Genomic DNA, 14,084 nt, shown 5'->3' on the forward strand with positions numbered 1-14,084 from the left:
CCCAGAGAATTTATTATTTTTGTAAGAGAGAGAGAGAATCGATCAAACTTTTCTACAAAACGTTATACCACTCCGGGCCAGGGGGGCGATATAGCACGGACCGGCTGGATGTCGCTGAATTAGCATCTGTGGCACAAATAAGCTTCAGGGACTGACTTGTTTTTTAGAACCGACCCTTGACACTTGGATGTTGGCTTAATTTTTTACACAAAGAGAAATTTGACCCTAATAATAAAAAACACGATACTGTGGTGAATACTTACCTCAGCTTTGATGGGTTTTTTCACAGCTATTTATTTAGAAAAAAGTAAAACACGTTACAAGGACACAATGCACATTGCAGAGTACATGAATGGGAATTCCTCCTCTCTATACTTACACTCCTCCCTAACAAATGCCAAGTCATCATCTCCATATTGTGTGTCCCACTTTTCGAGTTACATTGAAGTGTGCACAAGATGTAAAACACTGTATTAGTTTTTTAAGCCCCCGTCCCCGGTCTAACAAGATGCCATTCATTTAAGAGACTAATAATTTTGTGATTTTAAATTGAGCTAACTTCAATGCAGTAACATTACAAATAAAACATAGCAGAACTCATTTTTGTTGGACACAAGAACAACTCAAGCATATTTTTCGGGAGCTGAAACTAGGGTTTACAGGTTTGCCATGCCCCTCAGGACCAGTGCAAGGTTGTGTGGCGTGGAGGGTCCAGACACTCCCACAGCGCAGACTTTGCTACCTGCACAGAGCTTTTCTGGTGTGTCTTATGCAAAAGAGACAAAACAGCTCCCGGTAAGCTTGTCTGTTGTAGCCTGTCCTTTATAAATATCTCTTTGATTATTCAAACAGAGTTTAAATTGTGACTCCAAAACATTTATGTATGTGTATATATATATATATATATATATATATATATATATATATACAGTGTTGGGAAGGTTACTTTTAAAATGTATTCCACTACAGAATACTGAATACATGCCCCAAAATGTATTCTGTAACGTATTCAGTTACGTTACTCAATGAGAGTAACGTATTCTGAATACTTTGGATTACTTAATATATTATCATGCTTTTTACAACTACGTGAATGTCCTATTGCTGTGTGATTTATTACTGTTACTGAAGGTCCGAACCGTAGTAAAGGGACCTCTGGCTAATATGTCGGGTTCCGTGTCGGGCTCGTAGCCGAAAAATAGCTTTACTTTGTTGTCTGGGTTAACTTTGCTTGCGAGAGACAGAGAGAGGCGTTGAAAGGCTGCTCCAACAGAACTTATTGTTTCGGAGGAAAACACGAACACAGCGTACAGTTGAGTCTTAATAGCTTACTTACAACTGGGCTCATCAGGCACTCTTCTTGGCTGCAGTGGTTATTATTATATTTACATGCTTCCAGCTCCTTTTTCTGCGATTCTGGGAAGATGGCGGAGTGAGCGGTTCAACTTGAGTGGGCTCCGAGGCTTTTCTTGAAAATAACCTCCTTTATGTCATGACCGCAATCAAGTAAGCCGGAATTAGAAACAGAATAGTTATACTTCATCTCTAAGCAGTAGCGGTTTTAGATACGGGCGACACGGGCGGTTGCCCGGGGCGGCATCGTGGTGGGGCGGCATCACGGGCATCGAAAAAAAAAAGAAAAGCTCGTACTCATGCTGCCCCGACGTCAGCCAGCGCATATTGGGAATGGCATAGGCACCGATCGGTTTTCTATCGCCCATTTGCTGGGAGTAAGGGCGCCCTTCGTTTGCGAGGTGCGCTTCTGCTTGCGGCACAGGGAGGAGAGGGCGGGGCGGCGGGGGATTCTCTGGCTGGCTGGAGCAGCATCTAATAACCAACTCGCAAAATAAAACAAAATAAAAACAAAACAACAAACACGAAAACACCGGACATTATAATACAGACTTATAATTTTCACCGATGTTTTTTCGAAATTCTATACACGAAAACTGAGCGCGAGAGCCCTCGGTGCGCCTGCTGCTGAAGTCAAAGTAAACTTTATTGTCATCTCCGCTACATACAGTCCTGTATATAGAGAGACGAGACGACGAGGCTGCAGTTACAGCAGTGCAAGTAAACAAACAATAAATATAAGAAGAGTAAGAAAATAAATATACACTTTAGGACTCGGGGTAAAGGGATCAATAACAATTTAAAATTTACAGTTTGATGATTTAAAGTCTCACACACAACAAAGGGGAGGGGCCGGCTGCTTCCAAATAGAGCACATTTCATTTATAATGTTGTAAATCCAAGCCCGTTATGTATTCATGATTTGAATCCTGGGTTGTGTGAAATCTCAGAAATGCACCTTAGACAAAGTGAATCTGTGAACTAAGGTGTAGGTGTATTAGATCATGTTGTGGTGATCCTCAGGTTGGGGGATGGGTGTTCATACTGGAGTGCAAAATTAAAACCAATGGAAGATGGACAAGAAAAGTTCAAAGCCATCAGGTCCTCAGTTTAGAAAAAAGAGCAAAGAAGAGGAGGAGAAACGAGCAAAATATACAGGTAAGCAGATGTGTCATTGGATAATGGCAGGTCATCCTGAAACAATCAGAATCAGAATACTTTATTAATCCCTAAGGAAATTATGTGGGTTACAGTTGCTCCAAGAAGAAATGGTAAAAATAGCAACAGTAACAGACTAAACTCCAAACAATACATTATGTTACAGATTTTAATATTAATTATTCATTGTCAATTGTTGATTTGTCCTGTTCTCATCGTATGACGAATTATGATGGCTGTTTGGTAGCCGTTTGCATACTATGCATACTCTCTCTCTCTCTCTTCATATGTGTGTGTGTGTACAACAGCTTTATGTTAATGTACAATCCTTAATAAGTTTTGTCTGTGTGTGTGTGTGTGTGGGGGGGGGCGCCAGAGGGAGTGTTCGCCCAGGGCGCCAAACAGGCTAGGACCGCCACTGTCTCTAAGACTCAAAAATTTCCTCCCGGTGTTTCTCTCCATCATTTTTGGCCACCTTCTCCGAAGCTACGAAATGGCTAACATTAACAAAGATCATGGCTACCACCTAGCGGCTCTTCGCAGTGTTGCCAACTCCTCAGTAAGGAAAATCGCTATTGGTTGTCCTAAAAGTCGCTAGAAGTCGCTAAATGACGTCATCGCCTAATTTGCATAATTGGTCACGCTAACGTAATTGTAACCTACGTTGTTGGAGAGAGAAATAACATCATGGAAGAGACATAAAGTGAGTAAAAAACGTCCTAAATGCATTTAGAGTTTATTTAGAACTACAAATTAAATTTCTTTTAGCAATTATTGTTTTTTTTTAATGTCACAATTCCAACCCTGCTCCTTCACCCGGGCTTGGACCGGCAAAAGTGACCCGAAATAGGCACTCTGGTGGAGTTACTTTGTGTGTGTGTGTGTGTGTGTTTATAAGTAGTTTTAAACCTTGTGTGGTCCACAAAACAGCATAAGAGTAAAAGAAGAACTGACTGCGTCACAGTCAGTGCGGGAGCAGCGGCTTCGCTCATGCGCGATTCATTTGCAGTTTGGACGCATAGGTGTGTACATCTCCTGCCCTGATAGCAGCTGGGGGAGGACTATCCTCCACCCGTGAGCGCTTTGGAACGGGCGAGGTGCCCACGGCAGCACCCGCTGCTTGTTGAGAGTAAAAGCGATACGCGCTTTCACGTCAAAAAGTCGTCATAAATAAGTCTCCAATAACACCAGAAAAAGTCGCCAGATTTGTCGCTAGTCGCTTTATAGAAAAAAAGTCGCTAAGGGGTCTGAAAACTCGCTAAATATAGCGACAAAGTCGCTAAGTTGGCAACACTGGCTCTTCGGCAGGCGTGCGACGAAGAAGATATTGAATGGATGGAACAGCAGTACGACTTACCGCAAGACAAACCGCAAACTGATCGCCACCACACACCGGTTAAAAGTCCAAATCCTAAAAAAATGAAGGCTATCGAATCGCAGACGCAAAACGAAGTTTCAAACACAGTTCTCCTCAACGCTATCCAAAAGTTGGTATGTAAATTCGACACCCAAAGTGAGCATTTAAAGAGTTATGAATTCCAGTTGCAAGAAAACACCGACGCTGTAAGAAAAGTAAAGGAGTCCGTGGATGCTAATACGGAAGCTGTTAAATCTGTGGTGGAGGATGTGAAGCGTATTAAAACGCAGATGGCGACGCTGAAAAAGGAGAACGAGGCTCTTCGTGAAATTTGTCTGGAGCATGCTAGATACAAACGGAGATGGTCTTTGCTGCTAACTGGGGTTCCCGAAAAGGAGGGTGAGAAGACAAGAGAAGAAATAATCAGAATTCTGACCAAGATAATTCCTGCAAACGCCGAGCAGCTGTACAACACAGTAGATACAGTGCATCGGCTGGGGCAGAAGGGACGAGTCGGTGACAAACCCAGGTTGATCGTCATACAGTTTGCCATGAGAACTGTTCGAGATCTAGTGTGGAAGATGTCCAAGGAGGCGAAGTTCTGCAAGGAGATGAAGATTCGGTTCAGAGAGGACTTTTGTAAGGAAGACAGAGAAGCCCGCAAACGTCTGTGGCCGAGGGTGGAGGAGGCAAGGAGCAGAGGGCTCAAAGCTTTCCTAAAGGAAGGATATGCTGTCATCGATGGTCGTCAAATCAAAGAATGAAAGAACTTTATAACGACTTAGATAAGAAGGTATAACTGTTCAACTACATTTAAGCAGGTAACTTGCTCAGTGGTCCTTAAATATGACTGAGTCTATTAGTTCATAGGAGGTAAAACGTTCCATTGCCCTACTCTAGTTATTAAAGCACTCTCAAGCTATATTCAATGGTTCTTTCAATATTTTCTTTAAATGTTCGAGGTTTAAGAAATAACATAAAGCGTAAAGCAATTTTTCTTTTTTGTAAGGAACAGCCTAACACTAATTGTTTTTTATTTCAAGAGACACACAGTAGTGAAGATGATCATATATTTTGGAGAAAGCAGTGGGGAAGCGGTGATATTTATTTATCTCATGGTACCTCTCATTCAGCAGGAGTGGCTATTTTTCTACATCGTTTTAATGGAAGAGTTATTGATCATAAAGGTGATAAGGAAGGTCATTGGTTAATGGTTAACATAGAGTTGGATGATACTAAGTACATTTTAGTAAATGTTTATGGGTTCAACAATAGAGCCAAAAACCGGAAATTAATTTCTGATTTGGAAAAAATGATAGAAGAATGGAAGATCATCTATTCAGTTGAAAAGGTTGTTGTTGCAGGTGACTTTAATATGGTACCAGATGAAAAACAGGATAGATTTCCTACTAAATATAACTCTCCTCATTTTAACCAAACAATAATGGATTTCTCCTGCACCCTCAACCTAATCGATATCTGGCGTAAGTTAAACCCAGACAAACTGCATTACACCTGGAGTAATTCTGAACGCTCTCAACGCTCAAGACTAGATTATTGCTTAATAACTGGTAGTCTTTTCCCCCTGTCATCCAACTGTAAGATTCTTCATTCCCCTGTAACTGACCATTGTGCCATAACACTTTCAATCTCCCCGGATAATAGATCATCAGAACCGAAGAATTCTCACTGGAAGTTTAACAGTAACCTCTTAAGAAGCTCATCTTTCTGTATAAAAATTAAATCCTTAATAGGAGAGGTAAAAGCAATGGAGGATTTTTCTTCTACTAGTAAATGGGAATGGTTCAAGTTTAATGTCAAAAAAATTGCCAGTCAAGAAGGAAAATTAATGGCTATTAAAAGGAGACAGAAACAGGCTGAAATTACCGCAAAAATAAGTTCATTGTGCAATTTATCACATCTGACAGAGGAAAATTCTATAGAACTAAACCAGCTGCAGTACAAACTTGATGAACTTTATATAGACAAAGCAAAAGGTGCCTTCATTCGTTCAAGGGCTAAATGGATTGAGGAGGGGGAAAAGAATTCTACTTATTTCTTTAATCTGGAGAAAACGAGACAAACAAAAAAAACTATAATGAAGTTACAAATTAATAATACCCTAACTGAAGACCAACAGACTATAAACAACTATATTACAGAATTCTATTCAGCCCTCTACTCTACAAATTATTCTACTTCGGAGACTATTTCTTTCTTTAGCTCTATCCATGAAAAAATTCCTCAAATTGACGCAGACTTTAAAAATCTCAATGAGTCTGAAATTACTTTAGCTGAATTGGATACTGTTGTTTCCCAAATGGCGAGTGGTAAATCACCAGGTCCCGACGGAATCACAATTGAATTTTACAGGTATTTCTGGAGTGATATTAGAGATTTATTACTAGAGGTATTTAATGAATGTATAAATGATCAAATGTTATCTCCAACTATGAAACGAGGAATAATTTCTTTACTTCCTAAACCTAACAAGGACTCTATCCTTTTAGATAACTGGAGACCTATCACACTTCTTTGCTGTGATTACAAACTGTTAGCTCATGTCTATGCCAACAGATTAAAAACAGGAATAACTCAAATAATAGATGAGACACAGTCAGCCTTTATAAAAGGACGTCATATCCATCATCATTCCCGTTTAGTATTAGATATGTTGGATTACAATCATTTAATTCCTCATGATAGCCTCATTTTATTTCTTGATTTCTTTAAAGCTTTTGATTCTTTGGAGCATAATTTTTTATTTAAAGCTCTGGAGGCTGTGGGTTTTGGTCCCAGATTTGTTAGTATAATGAAGATGTTGTACAGAGATATAACAAGTAGTATTGCACTCAATCAAGGGTTTTCTAATAGTTTTAAAATTAATCGTGGCATACGGCAGGGATGCCCTATTAGCCCGTTATTGTTTATTATTGCAGCAGAAATGCTTGCCATTTATATCAAACTCTCTTCAGATCTAGAAGGCATAAACATTCTTGATAAAGAATTTAAAATTAGTCAATTTGCTGATGACACTGCCTTATTTCTAAGGAATGCAAATATGGTCTCTATTGCAATTAATAAAATCTTTTCATTTTCAAAAGCATCCGGCTTAACACTAAATCTTCAAAAATGTGAAATCTTAGCTGTACACAGCTGTAAACAAAGTATTATTAACAATATTCCAGTAAAAGAGGAGGTAAAATACCTTGGTTTAATAATCAGTAAAAATACTAATGATCGAGAGAATAATAACATAACTCCCAGATTAAATGCAGTTAAAAAATATTTAATCATTGGCTAACTCGTGATTTATCCATATTAGGTCGTATCTTACTGTCTAAAGCAGAAGGACTCTCAAGACTCATATACCCCTGTTATTCAATTTTTACATCTCCTAAAACGATTAAACTGTCCAATTCTATTATATTCAACTTTATTTGGAAGAATAAAACACATTATATACGCAAATCCCAATTAGTTAAAGACTATGAAAATGGGGGCTTGAAAGCTTTAGACTTTGAATCCATTATTGCTGCATTCAGGCTCAGATGGATTAAAGACTGCATTTCCTATCCTCATTCTATGTGGTACCATATTCCAAACAAACTCTTTAATAAGGTCGGGGGGTTAGATTTTTTGCTCAGATGTGATTATGAAATATCTAAGATTCCTCTTAAGTTGTCTAGTTTCTATAAGCAAGCTTTGAGTTTTGGGAAACTAATTTTCACCCACAATTATTCACCTCACAATTCTGTGCTGTGGAATAATAGGGTTATAGTCATCAATAAGAAGTCCTTATTTAAATCAGACTGGTATAATAGTGGTGTGTGTTTTGTTGTTGATCTGCTTGATAAAAATGGAAACTTGCTATCTTATGAAGAATTTATTGATAAATATAAAATAGACGTTTCATTTAATAATTTTAACAAGGTTTGTAAAGCACTACCCACACCGTTGTTAAATCTTATCGTAAATACTTTAAAGTATTCACTAATAAGAACATGCTTACCTTCACTGACGATAGGTAATACCTCAATAAAGGACAAACAATTTAATAATAAGTTAATCTCTAATACCTTCAAGCAAATAGTATTCTGTAACTATAATGTCAATGTCAGACATGACCTTGATAGCGTGTTGAAAGAAAAGTCATTTTCTTTTTACTTAAAATACCCACTTGCGCCTAAAATGAAAGAAACACACTTCAGAATCATATCTAGCATTTATCCAGTAGGAGAATTCCTGTATAAAAGGTTTAATTTTGAGGCCGACTTTTGTGCTTTCTGTTCTTCCGTTCCAGAAACACTAGAGCATCTATTTTTCACTTGTCAGTATGTTAATGCTTTTTGGTTTGAAATACACTGTTGGGTTTCACTCAGGATTTCCAATATACCTTCCTTCACATCTAAGGATGTTCTTTTCTTTATGGACAATCTAGATTCTGAAATCTCAGATGTTGTCAATTTTGTAATAGTGCTATGTAAGTTTTTTATTCATGTATGTAAGTGGAAGAATGCCTCTCCTATATTTACCGTCTTCTTGAATTACTTTTGTCAATACTTTAAGTCACTTAAGCTTATTTCTACTATGAATAAAAAAACTGCTGTACTATACTCTAAAATCACAAAATACTTGCTATTCTAATTTGCCTGCTTGTGTCAAAAGGTCTATGTTCCTTATTACTCTACCCTGAATTTATATTTATTTTTATTTTTTTTAATTAATTAATTTATTTTTTATTTTTTTTTGCTCTCCCTGTAAAGTTATAGTGACTTGCTTCACCATCTTTATAATGCAAATTGTTACAATTCTGGTCTGTTTCCTTGACTTGCTTTGTATATGGAAAATCTCTTTCAATAAAGGTTAAAAAAAAAAAAAAAAATCTCCCTTTTCTGCTCGATCACAACGCGTACTTTTCCACTCGCCTTTTTCTCCCTCCTCGCGCTCACAGACACATAACGAGTATGGTAGTCCATTCTCCCTGCAGCACGGACTACACTGCCCATGAGGCTACATTATTTAGAGCAGTAGCATTCTGTCTATTAGCTTAGCACAACAACAACAACAAAAAGGCGCTCTCTCACCCAGGAAACACGCAGAGAGAGAGCGTCACCCTGTAACCATGGCAACCGTAATGCTGCCGCCTGGAACAACAGAACGTAGCTGTCAAACAAACCCAAATAATCCTGACCCGCGACAATATGAAACAGGGAAGTACCGCCGTGTAATCCATTTATTTCAACAAAGTAACTGTATTCTGAATACCACATTTTTAAACTGTAACTGTAACGGAATACAGTTACTCATATTTTGTATTTTAAATACGTAACCGCGGTACATGTATTCCGTTACTCCCCAACACTGTATATATATATATATATATTTCAAGTTTTTAGCTCAAACAGACTCTTGAGCAAAATCCGTAATGGCATAACCAGTGTGCACCCAGTGTGTTTTAAGTGTATGTTAATCAGTACATGAAGCGTACCTCTGAAAACAGTCCATCATTTGTGAATTTACATATTTATTTTTTTAACCGCAGTTTTCACAAACTGCGGATGATGAAATCCTCTGTATTGCAGAAAATGTCTTTAAACTATCGCTGTTCCTACTTAGTTCCCGAGCTACTTCTTTACTATTTGAATAAACAATTTGAATGAGAAAGGATTTAAAGACACATTGAAGCAAAAGTAAAAAGAATTGTAATGAAATTTATGTGACCGTTCTTCTGAAATCCGACACAGTGAAAATCCAAGAGCAGCTGCAATCCTCTGCATCAATGATCTTTCTGTTTCTCTCCTTCTGTGTGTGTGTGTGTGTGTGTGTGTGTGTGTGTGTGTGTGTTTTCACAAAGGGGAGGTCACGGCAGGAGTTCCCTGAGTTGACACGTATGAACCATAAAGTCAGTTTGGACTGAGGAGCAGTTGGTAAACTACATTTAGTGTAGACAAAATTACTTTTTTATCCAATGCATGCACAAGAAATCAAATCTCTGTATCACAACGATTTCGTTAAAGCCTTATTATTTTATGGGGACAAATTACCGTAGATCATTAATAGGGAAGAAAAAAGAAGGATCACATCGGCAATGGGAGACAGAAGTCTTGACACGTCCTTATAACTTAAAACACAAAAAAAACCAGTTACAGCTGGTGAGATTTATGGTATAACCAGACTTTCACAGTCTGCATCTTTACAGGGTTTTTTTCTGCTATTGTTTACTCCTAGTGTGATTAACAAACAACAACCACAAACACAGAGCCCACTAACTATGAGCTGCTTTTTCCCTCTAAACAGTCAGTTGACTGAGAGAAATGCAACCCATTATTGTGAAACCTGAAGGAGATGTGCTCCATAGTCAAACTTATATTTCCTTAACTTACATCCTATGTTCTGTTTATTCCCTTTGATGGAAAATTGGTTAAACCGTTGCTCAACTTATGTCTGAATGACGGCAGATAATTCTAATGAAAAGGAAACTGACCCCGTAAGCACTTTGCAGCTGAGTCGAGGGGGGGAGGAAATAAGGTCAGGAGGTGTCCGGCGTGAGTGCGGCCTGACATTCCATTTGGGACATCTGCCAGACACATTAGTGCAACTCAGAGTGTGAGTAGCAACTCCTGTATACTGAACATGAGAAAAGTAATGTGTAGTGCTTCTTTTTTTTTTTTTTTTTAAAAGCCAAGATTCCAGGGCTCATGCTTATATGGTTTTCTTTTATCCAAAAACAGGTTAGTTTAGCGATCGTGTAACTGTGTCCTTGGCCTTTTTACTGGTTTGAGGAGTTGGTTCCCTGGTCCAGATATTTGGGATGGTTCAAATGCCGAGTCTCCAAATGCAAACAAAAGGATATTTTCCACGTTATTTCTTAAATGTGCATTAATGTGATCGGATGATGTCCAATAAAAGTAATAATAATAATCAGATTTTTTTTAACTTTGCAGACTCATTTACAGTGAAAGCGATAAAAAAAAATTATCACGACTTTAAAGAGATTATGAACAAAATGCATTACATTTTGTTGTTGTTTTTGCTACATTAACAACTTTTCCAACTCTGATTCTCTGCAGGACCAACACGGACACCAGTCCAGACTGAAATCCAGTTCAGACGGCACACGCAACATGTTCAAGCTTGCACGGAGGCCTTTCAGTAAATATAAGAAGATGGTTAAGGCGAGAGATTGCTATTCTGTCTTTTACATCGGTACAAAGGGAGGACTAAATGCCAAAAAAGAGAAAAGTTTTTTAAAAAATGACGCTTTAAAACAGTTCAAGTATCTTTGTGTTTATGGAGAGAAGGGAATAACTGCGGCCGAGGCTCTGAAAAGAGACGGTCTAACAAGTAAGACTGGTGTCTGAGTTTTGAGGCAGAGTAAATCGATTTGTTGATCAATTATTAAGTCATGTACTAACAGAGACTTGGAGGAGTGAGACCTAATATTTAATAATTCACATTTCACTGTTTTACTCTTTGGTTCAGATGTGGATACTGTATTGTTCTTTCTTTGTGATTTTTTATGTTTAAATTGTTTATTGCTGGTTTTTAGTTTGTTTTTTGTCTTTTTGGGAGCTGACACAGTCTCTATGGAGATGGGTTTTTGGGGGGTAGCAGGAGGAGAGAAGCTGCAGAGAGGCGTGTAAGACTGCAACTCTGCTTCCTGGTCCCAACTCTGAATAGTCATATTTTGGGGGGTTTAATAAATTGGTCCATATTTCTAGAAATGAGAGCTGCTCCATCCAAAGTGGGATGGATGCCGTCTCTCCTAACAAGACCAGGTTTCCTCCAGAAGGTTTTCCAATTATCTATGAAGCCCACATCGTTTCTGGGACACCACTCAGACAGCCAGCAATTTAAGGAGAACATGCGGCTAAACATGTCACTCCTGGTCTGATTGGGGAGGGGACAAGAGAAAACTACAGAGTCCGACATTGTTTTGGCAAAGTTACACACCGATTCAATATTGAGTTTAGTGACCTCCGATTGGCGTAACCGGGTGTCATTACTGCCGACGTGAATTATGATCTTACTGTATTTACGTTTACCCTTAGCCAGCAGTTTTAAATTTCCTTCAATGTCGCCTGCTCTGGTCCCTGGAACCCAGGTTAAGAACCACTGCTGTAGATACTGCAGCAGCAGCAACAGTTGCAGTAGACACACTGTCACCTTCATTAATATCACACTCAACTGTCTGTGCTTTATCTTCCCAGTGCACTGATGAATGGACTGTTCTCAGGTGTCTGCAGTGTTGGGAAGGTTACTTTTAAAATGTATTCCATTACAGAATACATGCCCCAAAATGTATTCTAACGTATTCCGTTACGTTACTCAATGAGACTCTACACTCTGCCTTTGTATTGTCAATAAAATTGAAGTGGTTTCAGATTTTGCTTCTTTTCTTTGTGTCACTTATTTTCTTTACTATACCTTTCTAATGTGTCGATGTTGTCTCTTGTTGTTGCCCCTGGCTCGCTCTCTCTCACTCTCCTGGTCTGTGTCTGTACTGCATTGAATGTAACTACCGCCCCTCGTGTTTTTTCTGATTAATGATTTCATTTAATTTTAGTTTTGATTTTTGTATTTTGTTCAGTATTTCCTGTTCCTGGTGGGATATCTAGGCTTCGAAGGATTTGATGGGTTTTTTCCAATTCTAGAATATTTTTGTTTTCTTTTTTCTTTAAAAAAAAAGAAATAATGTTACCTCATCACAGCTTTCCCTGCTTCCCAGAGGACAGATGCTAATGTTCCAGTCAGGTTATTATAGTGTAAATCGGGTGTCAAACTCATTTTGGTTCACGGGGCAACATACAGCCTAATTAGATGTAAAATGGGCCAAAGCAGTACAATCATGGCATAATTACCCATGAATAATAATAATACGTCCATGTTTTTTCACTTTGTTTTCATACAAAGTACAACAGCGTTACAAAATCTTCATATTTAATCAAATATCCTTTTAGTGAAGCTGTGAATATTTTTTAACTTTTTCTACAGCAAGAATTCATTTTCACAGAACTGTTTTCTTTAAGTGTAATTTGCGTCTGAAGCAACATCTCAGATTCTTATCTGCAGTGATGTTAATATAACCATGAAGCATTGTTTTAAAATATATTTATTGTTGTTGTCAAGAGATGTATTCTAAAACACTTCTTCAGCTGAGAATCAGAGAGGAGAAACACAGTTTTACTTGCAGCAAGGGGAGCTCTCAGAGCGCTCGCATGGAAGCGAGGTCTCCAAGAGTCCGCTCTCCCATTGTCCTGCTCTTTATTATATACGCCAGTGGTTGCGTTTGTTCATTACATTGGAATGTGATGTTTAGGTGTGAGGTCAAAGTGTGACCCCGTGAAGACTGCCCTAAACCTGCTGGTCTGGAAAATCCAACAGTTCATTTAAATAAAAAGGCACTTAGACTAAACCTGACATAGCTACGTTTATCCTACCATAAAATTGGAAAGGAAGGTATGACCTCTCCATTTCCCCATGATGTGGGTATGAATGCCAGTGCTCTCTTGAATGCACACAAACTTGTTACAGACCTCCTAGGATGAGACATTCTTTCAACATGCCATTAACTATATACTTCTAAACACAAATGATTACATGCAGTATTCTACCATAAGTAAACTTATATTATTAAAAGATTATACTGACTATTAAGTACAATTTTATATTGACATTTGTCATAAAGAATCAAGAGGGCAACAACAAACTGCTGCTCCCATTAAACACGCGTCAGTCCATATCCCAGCAAACTAAATCGTCTCCATGTATTTCTTTTACTTCAGGAGCATTTTGAAACTGAACCTGACTGGATGCTGTCTTGTCTGACTAAAGCTATCAGACTACAAACCAGAGGAAGGTGGAATCAACTATTACAAACTCCTGCATTATCAGCCATGATGGATAATTTGTTTATGGTGTTTACACTTATTTGTGAAATATTGTTTCGTTATAACATTATTCATATTTTATTTTTAAGCTGGGCTATCCTGGGGCTCAGTGCATCTTTCACTCTTAAACTCCTCCTACAAACTCAGACTCTTCTCCTGCAAACCTCAGGTGGGCTTTGTTTCAATCTGGTAAAAGAATATTTGAATGTTTTGCATCTCTTTGTGCTTTGTGACATTTTTCTGTTGTGAAGATATGTGAGACTTTTTGAGTCAACTATAAAAACAGTTTAAGGCAAAATTACACTTCACTTTAGATGAGGTCA

The 14,084-nt window shown here is 38.2% G+C and overlaps 1 protein-coding gene across 1 annotated transcript; it reads left to right on the forward strand.

Annotated features, from left to right (window-relative positions):
• The first annotated feature begins 7,424 nt into the window (after positions 1-7,424).
• LOC109200757 (uncharacterized) lies at positions 7,425-8,546 on the forward strand. Its single transcript, XM_019356355.2, has 2 exons — positions 7,425-7,821; positions 7,867-8,546. Exons 1-2 carry the CDS (start codon positions 7,454-7,456, stop codon positions 8,513-8,515), a joined length of 1,017 nt encoding a protein of 338 aa, XP_019211900.1. The 5' UTR covers positions 7,425-7,453; the 3' UTR covers positions 8,516-8,546.
• Positions 8,547-14,084: the final 5,538 nt, after the last annotated feature.

This window comes from Oreochromis niloticus, linkage group LG3 (genome assembly GCF_001858045.2).
Source record: "Oreochromis niloticus isolate F11D_XX linkage group LG3, O_niloticus_UMD_NMBU, whole genome shotgun sequence".
NCBI classification, from domain to species: domain Eukaryota; kingdom Metazoa; phylum Chordata; class Actinopteri; order Cichliformes; family Cichlidae; genus Oreochromis; species Oreochromis niloticus.

Excerpts from the sequence above, each read along its gene's own strand:
- LOC109200757 (XM_019356355.2), top strand. The coding sequence starts at position 7,454 with ATGTGGTACCATATTCCAAACAAACTCTTTAATAAGGTCGGGGGGTTA. Across the intron at positions 7,822-7,866 it reads GTTTGTAAAGCACTACCCAC|AAGAACATGCTTACCTTCAC; the intron begins ACCGTTGTTAAA and ends GTATTCACTAAT.